This window comes from Carassius gibelio, chromosome A8 (assembly GCF_023724105.1).
Source record: "Carassius gibelio isolate Cgi1373 ecotype wild population from Czech Republic chromosome A8, carGib1.2-hapl.c, whole genome shotgun sequence".
Lineage (NCBI taxonomy): Eukaryota > Metazoa > Chordata > Actinopteri > Cypriniformes > Cyprinidae > Carassius > Carassius gibelio.
In genome coordinates this window covers 14,454,578-14,465,076 of record NC_068378.1, presented here as the reverse complement: position 1 = coordinate 14,465,076, position 10,499 = coordinate 14,454,578, and the positions used below count along the sequence as shown (strand labels likewise).

Genomic DNA, 10,499 nt, shown 5'->3' with positions numbered 1-10,499 from the left:
CTTTCTCAAGAAGTTTTTATTAGTCACAAAAGCATACAAAGAGAGACATACACGTATATCAGTAAAAATAATAAAAGAGTAGAAAATCATGTTGAATACAAAACCCTCAACCACAATGTTTTTTTGGTTTATTCCGATGCTTGGATTGTTAGTTGCAAACATCAATCTCAAATGGGTGTTCGACTGAAAAACTACTAGAGAAATTAAATATAAAGTTATTTATATTTATAAAGCAACACCAAAGCTCCAAAAGTATCAAACATGTATTTAAAAAACTTTTGCATAGTGTATGAAGTTTCGTGCAAGCAGGCTCTTCATCAGACTTTTGTTAGCTGTAAAACAAATGTAAAAAGTTGCCTTTAAAGAATGTTACTGATGCTGCCAACTATTTCATAGTCATTATAAAATGATAACGCTTAACTGTAAACCTCTGAACAGCTATCTTATGATAGTAGGGGTTGAGAGGGGTTTTCATTAACATTTCCATTTGGTTGTTCTCTCTGAATCTCTATACTGCTCTCGTTTTCACCCTGACCATGAATCTGTTCATACCCTCTGCTCAAGCTGGTGGCAGAAAACCTCTTTCTCCTTTTCATTATAAACACTGTTCCTACAACCACAAGAGCAACCAGAACCATTACACCAATGGCCACACCAGCCTTTTCTCCTCCAGACATCTTAGAAGATGATGTGTCAAACATTGATGCCATTTGATTGATTTCACCAGGCTTTGCCAGTCTCCACATCTTAGTTTGTCCAACTCTCACCCAAGAACGATCACCTTCTGTCATTACAGCTACTGTGTTTGTTGCAATCATGCTGACCATGGGTGGTCTTGTGAATGGTGGGAGCCGGATAGGCATTAACTGGCCACCAGTGAAAACACCGGACTGGACACAGTACAATATCTGACAGCCATCACTAATGGAAGCAAGATGTTGGCTGAACTGAGGCGGACAGCGATTCTGACCATTTGCAAGAGGGTTGACAGACTGGCAGCTGAAGAAACCAGCAAAAGGCACAGAGAATCTTGTTCCGGCCTCATAATCATTGCTCAGACAAACCATCATGCCATTTGACAAAAAGTGTTGGGGAAAGTAGTTTGGAGGACAGCTATTAGATTTGGTCAGTGGGTTTTGCATGCCTGGTCTAAATAGTCCTCCAAAAAGGTATCCAGAGTACTCAGGGGCCTTCTGTGTTGTTGAACACCAGTAAGTTTCAACTTTTGCACGACGGACTCTGTAAGCATCACCGCATGTTTGGTCACAACAAGTAGACAACCATAAGAAACCACATGAATGACAGTGGCTGTGGCATTCATAATGATTATAACCTCGTTCTACTGTCTCAGAGCGTAATAGGGTACTGTCGTACTGCCGAGGGCAAGAATAATCACCTGTAGCTGGGTTTCTCTGTGCTGTCTCATCACAGATAGCATTTCCATCTGATGTCAGTGGAGTGCATCGTTGGTAAATGCCACCAAAGCTAAGATTGGTGACTGGACCCTCACAAGATGCATCATCTACATTTGCCTGAAAGTTGAAGTTTTTGGAATTTGGATTTACACAACCTGGAATGGTGTTTACTTTATAGTATTGCTCTGCAGCCTTACGAACTGATGAAGCCATTTTATTTACTGTTGGTACTGGGAGGTCTGGGAATGTCGATGGATTCAGAAAATAGTGAATCGGCAGACCGGAGCGGTCGATAGCCACCAGATTATTGAGTGTACTCTCTTGCCACTTCTGCAGAGTGATGCCTGGGTAGAATAAAGCCCCACCATGGCTCTGAATTAACGAATATGTGATGTTACCCTGATAACCACTGGTTTGAGAGGTTTTTTGGGACGTACTTGTACCAATATCAAATTTAACCTTGTCAAAAAAGTTAAATCCTGCTGACGCAGTTATAGAAGATGCATCTGACTGGCTGTCAGAGATATAAGACATTTTTAAATAGTCCTCTTGCACCAAAGTGGCACCAGCATCAACACTTGTGATGACATGGGTGCCATAATCCAGTATGAGTTTCTCTGACAGGTAAGTCGCTTGACGAGTTTGATTGTTTTCAATAGCATCTGCGATTTCCTCGGCCTGTTGAGCAAAGCGGGAGTCCAGAGTGAAGTCAGGATACGCCTTTACTGTGTACAGATGGTTACGGACCTGAGAAACAATTTTTTGATAATATGAGAAAATGAAGCAAAGATTGACAGTCATTACAGCAACTGACAATATTCAATCATTATTTATTTATTATTTATTTTTTTGAATTGATAATTAGATTTTTATAATTCTATAGTGTAGGTAAATAAAAATGAAAATTGTCCTTATTTGCACAGAAAAACTTTAATTATGACATTTTATATTTTTACTTTTGTACTTAGGCAAGGCAAGGGAAGTTTATTTATATAGCAAATTTCATACACAATGGAAAAAAGGGCTTTACATAAAAGGAAGTAAAAGTACCTACTAAAAATAAGAACTTACTTGAACTCGTGCTGTTACAGAACTCTCCTTCACTTGGTGGGTTTTCATCCGCTGGTTTTCTGTGGAGAATTTCGCATTGACAACCGAAAAAAAGGAAGCATCTGCATTGATGGAACTTGAAGTTGAGCTTTTGTGTTCCAGCCATGACATGATGATCTCAGAGTTTGTTTCCACTCCGCTCACTTTCTGTGGAATGACGAAGACTTCATCTGGAATGAGATAGACTCCATCTTCCGTGGTCTGACACTGGGAATAGCTCAGATTCATCACCCGGCCCATGTCTATGTTGCGCAGGTTATCCCAGCCTCCTCCTGGCAGAACCTCCAGCGCTGATAAACTTGAGTTTTTGCGGCACAAACGAAGTCCATTACTGGGACGAATGAGAGGATGAAGCTTGCAGACATTGATAAAACAGCAGAGCATCAGCAGACAATATGCTCTAGACTCCATGATCCGCAGGTGCTTGTTTCACACTACCTTGCAGTAATGTGATCTTCACTAAATTATATCTGGAAGATTTTAGAATTTGGAAAGTTCCTCAATAAAGCCACTTCTGTTTTTCACATCCATCAGAAAAAAAAGTCATGAGACTATAAACTTCCTCTTCATGCATGGCTACCTTGGAAACATGAACAGACAAAAGTACCTTCAACCTGTGTATAAACATTAAGATGAAGGACGGTTTTATGGAAAGAATGAAACAAATGTTTTTGTTGTGCATTATGGCCTATTCTTTGGTAAATGTATCTATGTATTTCCTCTTATTTTCTGGGTCTTCATAATGTAATTTTTTTTTCCCGTTGATATAAAATGGTTGAATTCGTTTTCTAAAAAAGAGGAAATGAGATTTAATGCTGCTTCTTGATTTAGACCAGTATGGCCTGTCATTTTCCTCTTTTGCATGAGAAACATTTGAAAAAATTGCTGTGGGGGTAGATGAAAAGATGAAAAACTTCTTTCCCATCATCACTTTTTATCACATGACGCTTTATGCCTAAGTAAGCAGACACAGCAATGCATATACAGTGAGCTAGATATCAGGATATGATGTCATGCTTAAGGCTTCTTTTTAAAAACAAATAATACATTTGAATTAACAAATCATATTAAATTCACAATGTGACAATATACTATCAGGGGGAGTAGACGGACTTCCGCATTACGCCAGTGTTCGGAGTTAAAGCGCCACTAAAATTATTAATACTCTTTGGATCACATACATTTTTTTTTCGGTAACAGTTTCATTTTAGCTTCGATAATTATTATTATTTTTTTTTTTTACCTGTTCATTTAGATTATTCATTTGTAGATTGCGTCTTTATGTTTGTTTTAATGATTACAGCAATTGATTTGCCTGGGGTGTCGTGAGGAGCATAAAGAGCCAACAGCCATTAAGTATTTTAATTGTGTATTTTTGGTGTGTAACGTTTTACTTTGAGAGTCTGTAAATCTGTTGATAATTGGTATAAATGCATCTTTGCTGGTATAATAAAGTTTACGTTGTGATAATTCTGTCATTCCTCATTGTTTGTTTAGTTGGTAGCCTACCTAACTTCAACCAGACTTTATTATTAAATAAATGTTACTATCAATGTTATCCTTTTTAATTAATTCATTAATGGTGACATTAAAACCAAGCTATAATTTCAGAATGTTTTAGTCATATCAGTCTTAAGAAAAATTGGTTTTAAACAGTACCAGAAAAGGGTTCTCCGGCTTGTAACAATAGCAGAACCCTTTTATAGTGCTAAATAGAACCTTTTTTATTGGGTTCCAAATAGAACCATGCTTTGAGAATGCTATATAGTACATTAATGGTGTTAATGATAGTTTTTCATTAATATTAGCATAGTAATATAATTAATATTAGTATTATTTGTATATATTATTTATTAATATGTTATTTTCTTCTTGTTTACCTCTCTATCTGCCTTGTCTTACAATATCTTGAAGTGTCTTTTAGGGTTTTACATAAAATCAACGACAACAACAACATGTCAATTAGGTACTTTTATTTTATTTCATGACCTGAAATTGTAGCAAAAATGACAGTGTTCTTAGCAGAATACATTCATGAATGACAATGGACAGAGAACATAAATAAATTGCTTGAAGTAAAATATACCATAAAATAGTGTATTGAAGACCAAGCTCCAGTGAAACATCTTCACAATCCTCTATGATGCTTTTAAGTTAATCATTATCTGTATTTTGTTGTGATTGATTGGGAGTGTCTCTCTGCAGATGATAAGGTTGTGGGATGTGACAGCATCTGAAATGCACAATTGAGTTTAGATATGTGTTTCCTTTTAGTTATTTATGTGAAAACAGTTGTTTATGAAACACAAAAGTAGTATGTGAGCACTTCACAATGATAAAAGGTAAACATGTATGTACTGTCTCTCATGAGACAGTTCAGTGGTTTGAGCGGCCGGGTAAGACCAGATCAGCATACCAAAGAGGAGATGGAGAACTTGTGATCTTGGAACAGTTACTTCGAGTACTTCATTTCGACAGCTGAACCTGGGTTAAGGAGCATGAGCCAATACAATACAATCTCACTGACTTTGGTGGGGAGGGACAAACTAGTCAAATGGTTGTGGACATTTCTGTTAATGGACATTTTCTGAAAGCTTTCCTGGACACTGGTAGCTCATTGTCTCTTACTAAGTCTTGTCATGTCGCTAACGTCAACTATGCTTCTACTCGGCAGAACAATGTGTACGTGGGGATGTAAAGAGGTATCCCCATGCAGAAGTGTTAGCTAGACCAGGTGTACATGCTAAATGTAGCAGTGGTGGACAATCTGCCCGCTGACATGATTTTGGGAAGGGATATGCCGGTGCTGACTGATTTGCTTATTACTGATGTGAATGTTGACCATGATGTTAGACTGAATGTCAAAACTGATGTTAATGTGACCACTCATGACAATGAACAATCGTTTCCTGCTGTGACTAGGGCCCAAGCTAAGGCTGGTGTTCAGCCATTGCCAGACTTTGACAGTAGTCTGCTGCAGGTTGGGACTAAAGGCCCTAGAAAAACAAGCCGCCAGCAGCGTCTCATAAAGTACATGGGTACTCCAGTCCCTAAACCTTCCAAGGAGGGTCTTGAGGTTAATGACTGGCAGGTCACAGAAAACATTAGTGAACTAAAACAGGAAGATGAAACAGTGAAACCGTTGTTTGCAAAAGTTGGTTGTACAAGTGATCCTAATGTGGGTGATGAGCAGTATGTTTTGCAAAATGATGTGTTGCATATGCAAACGGGTGATGTTTTAGGTTTAATTGTTCCCGTCTTGTCGCCCCCTAGTGTTACATCTGGCTCATACAGTTCCATACAGTAAGCAGATAAACATATTTTTTTTCATTTTTTCGGTTGAACTATACCTTTAATGTAATGTAAAACTGCTTTTAAAACTGTTATATTTGCGTTTACATTTTCACTGTCAGTTATTAGTATTGTATAAGCAGATGGGACTGAATCTTACTGCAGGTATGGTACTCAAAAGTATGATTTAAGTCATTTTTAACTTGGTTAGGAATTTATATTGATCAATTTGACAAACACTTTTGGTAACACTTTAGATTGGGAACACTATTCACTATATTTATTATACAACTAACTGCTTATAAGCATGCATATTATTAGCACATTGGCTGTTCATTAGTTATAAAGAATTTACGCATTGCTATATTCTAGATCCCTTTACCCTATCCAATCTAATCTAAACATAACTACTACTGACCTTACTGTCAGCACACAGGAAACACACAGGAAAGATCCACACAACAGTGTTTATTAAAAGGCTTAAGTTAAAAGAGAGATGCATTTTGATGCCAAGAAAAAAATGTAATGAAAATAATTCAACAGAGGCATCAGTAACCTATTCTAGAACATTTATTAATGCACATTTTAGGGATTTTGAGTTTGTAAAGAAAGAAAGAAAGAAAGAAAATGTCATGTTATTTTTTTTATGATAAAAAATTTCTGCCTGTTAGTGCTTAGGAGCTTCTGTCACCTCTCTACTGCAATCATGGCCAATTCCTCTCTTGAAAAAAGCTTCCAGGTCACTGATAATCTTTGGTTTTCATGGTGCCACTGCTTTCATCAAATTCCACCAATATTATTTTAACAAAATTAAAACTAGGCCACTCAATAACATTCTATGACCATGCCTGCACCAAACTAAAATATATGTGGATGAATACTTTGGGATGGGTGTCTTGCAAGCTATGTTCAAGGCTCCATGAGGTGATCGAGCATTTTCAGTTGTGGCCCCTAGACTATAGAATGATCTTCTTTTCTTTGTGCATTTCTTGACCTCTCTGCAGATGTTCAAATTACGTCTTAAAACCCATTTGTGTTTGATTTGTAGTTTTTTACAGGTATTTATTTATGTATTGTAATTAATTGTTATTATTATTTTAGATTTTCTTGTACAGCACTTTGGTATACTGTCATGGTTTTTATTGTGCTTGACTGATTGTAGAAAAGTCCAATGATCATCAAGCTTCAGTCTCTGCACCGGAGTCATCACAATCTTTGCCAAAATGGCCTGATACTTCAAAGAATCCACGATGTACTTCATACAGTCAAGACTTCCTGCAACACCAAAGCACCCCTGTAACAAAACAGGTCAACCTCCATGTTTGACCATCAAGAAGGTGTTCTTTTGCTTATAGCTTTGCCTTTTTTTCAGCAGACATCCCACTGATCCGTGGGTCCAAAAAGTCCCAGCTGAGTCACATCATGCCATAAAACATTCTTTCAGAGCTCCACAGGTCTCCCCAAATGAATTGTAGCATTATCACTTGGCTTTTTATGATCTTCTAGGTCAAACATTGGATTCTGCAAGATGTCCTAACATGACGGCCATTCTTTCTCACTGGTTTTCTTTTTATGCACTGCATTGAAATGTTTTCCTCCTTTCATCATGTCATCTTGCAAGTCGTTGGCAGTAAATAACAAGTTTTTCTCAGTTGTTCCTAATAAAACATTTTATTCTCCATTATGATATTGTGCTTTTTCAACATCTTCAAAGGTTTTCTTGTACAACACATTTTAAACGTATTATAAAAGCCTGCATGTTGTGTCTGTGGGAACTTTTCTTGTTATACCGTAGACTTTGATAAAACAACTTTGTTCTCACAGCTTTTGTGAGAGCTCCTTTGACTTGGCCATATTTGCTATTTAACATTACAATGGGCTACATTTGTGTATGAGTAACAGTTCAAGCTGACTTTTACATGACATCCTATATTCCTCTAACTTTTAATGTCAATATGTGATGTACATGTAATTACATTACATATTGACATATTTTATTTGAATTTGTAATTAATCAATATGCGTTTAAAAAAAATCTTTAGATCTGGACCTTAGATTTGGATCTTATTACAGTAAATTATTACAGTCTCCAGGAGATTTAATAATTTCAATTACAATTGTATGTGAGAAGTGAAACTTTTTTCAGCCTTAGACAAGACATTGATTTAATTTAATCATAATTCATTGTTATCAAGAGTGTGCTTTATATTGTAATAGTTTTATACAGTATTGTTCAAAATAATAGCAGTACAATGTGACTAACCAGAATAATCAAGGTTTTTAGTATATTTTTTATTGCTACGTGGCAAACAAGTTACCAGTAGGTTCAGTAGATTGTCAGAAAACAAACAAGACCCAGCATTCATGATATGCACGCTCTTAAGGCTGTGCAATTGGGCAATTAGTTGAAAGGGGTGTGTTCAAAAAAATAGCAGTGTCTACCTTTGACTGTACAAACTCAAAACTATTTTGTACAAAAAAAAAAATTCTGGGATTTAGCAATCCTGTGAATCACTAAACTAATATTTAGTTGTATGACCACAGTTTTTTAAAACTGCTTGACATCTGTGTGGCATGGAGTCAACCAACTTGTGGCACCTCTCAGCTGTTATTCCACTCCATGATTCTTTAACAACATTCCACAATTCATTCACATTTCTTGGTTTTGCTTCAGAAACAGCATTTTTGATATCACCCCACAAGTTCTCAATGGGATTAAGGTCTGGAGATTGGGCTGGCCACTCCATAACATTAATTTTGTTGGTTTAGAACCAAGACTTTGCCCGTTTACTAGTGTGTTTTGGGTCATTGTCTTGTTGAAACAACCATTTCAAGGGCATGTCCTCTTCAGCATAGGGCAACATGACCTCTTCAAGTATTTTAACATATGCAAACTGATCCATGATCCCTGGTATGCGATAAATAGGCCCAACACCATAGTAGGAGAAACATGCCCATATCATGATGCTTGCACCTCCATGCTTCACTGTCTTCACTGTGTACTGTGGCTTGAATTCAGAGTTTGGGGGTCGTCTCACAAACTGCCTGTGGCCCTTGGACCCAAAAAGAACAATTTTACTCTCATCAGTCCACAAAATGTTCCTCCATTTCTCTTTAGGCCAGTTGATGTGTTCTTTGGCAAATTGTAACCTCTTCTGCACATGCCTTTTTTTTTAACAGAGGGACTTTGCGGGGGATTCTTGAAAATAGATTAGCTTCACACAGACGTCTTCTAACTGTCACAGTACTTACAGGTAACTCCAGACTGTCTTTGATCATCCTGGAGGTGATCATTGGCTGAGCCTTTGCCATTCTGGTTATTCTTCTATCCATTTTGATGGTTGTCTTCCGTTTTCTTCCCCGTCTCTCTGGTTTTGCTCTCCATTTTAAGGCATTGGAGATCATTTTAGCTGAACAGCCTATCATTTTTTGCACCTCTTTATAGGTTTTCCCCTCTCTAATCAACTTTTTAATCAAAGTACGCTGTTCTTCTGAACAATGTCTTGAACGACCCATTTTCCTCAGCTTTCAAATGCATGTTCAACAAGTGTTGGCTTCATCCTTAAATAGGGGCCACCTGATTCACACCTGTTTCTTCACAAAATTGATGACCTCAGTGATTGAATGCCACACTGCTATTTTTTTGAACACACCCCTTTCAACTAATTCAACTAATTGCCCAATTGCACAGCCTCAAGAGCGTGCATATCATGAATGCTGGGTTTCATTTGTTTTCTGAGAATCTACTGAACATACTGGTAACTTGTTTGCCACGTAGCAATAAAAAAATATACTAAAAACCTTGATTATTCTGGTTAGTCACATTGTACTGCTATTATTTTGAACAATACTGTATGCATGGAAATGAAGTGTTTTTCTGCTTTAATAATTTTCTAATTATGTTTCCAGGTAAATTATTTTAGCCTTTTATGTCTTTTTTCAGTTTATAATGTTGTAAGTACATTTCAAATGTTCTTGCTTGAACAATTGCGTGAACTTCAAAAATCTCATTTTCTCATTTTGCAGCTAAAGCACTTCGCAGACCACGATAACACCATCTAGTGGAATAATAAAACTTGTGTGTAATTACACAGGCCATTTTCACTCCAAAATATCCCCTGCCAATCTTAACATTTATTTTAGATACTAAGGAGACTGGACATCAGGCTAAATACACATCTGTTGGTATTATTATTATTTTTAAAGATTTTTTGCTTACGTTAAAAATAATAAATATTATAGAATTATTAATAGTTCATTAGCTTTATATGGGATTTAGGTCAATATGAACAATGGTCTGTTGTAAACTAAATGTGTTCAAACGTAATAAATGTTGGCTAATGTATTTCACTTGTACATAACATTCTATTAATACAGTTCAAATGTGTTTTATATTTGCAAAGACTGAAACTTTGTATAATTGCATGGTTTTAAAAACTTCATTTATTATTATGTGCAATTGTTCCATGAAACAGTGCCATGTCTGTTACTATCATGTATTTAAGAATATATTTTGCTGAATCTTTCAAAAAATAATGCATTTTTAGCTGACTAAATCATATTCTTCCCCCCCTCACTTTTAGCAAATTATGGCCTTACAAAAACATTGACACGTTGAATTAATGTAATTAAAACTGCAGTAACACTGATACATATTTTTAATACATTATCTTTTTTTTCTAA

At 36.4% G+C, this 10,499-nt stretch overlaps 1 protein-coding gene across 1 annotated transcript; it reads right to left on the bottom strand.

Moving 5' to 3' along the window:
* Position 1: 1 nt before the first annotated feature.
* On the bottom strand, positions 2-3,036 carry LOC128018544 (macrophage-expressed gene 1 protein-like). The gene is made up of 2 exons (XM_052604115.1): positions 2,487-3,036; positions 2-2,162 (listed from the first exon to the last, which is right to left on the bottom strand). Exons 1-2 carry the CDS (start codon positions 2,934-2,936, stop codon positions 444-446), a joined length of 2,169 nt encoding a protein of 722 aa, XP_052460075.1. The 5' UTR covers positions 2,937-3,036; the 3' UTR covers positions 2-443.
* Positions 3,037-10,499: the final 7,463 nt, after the last annotated feature.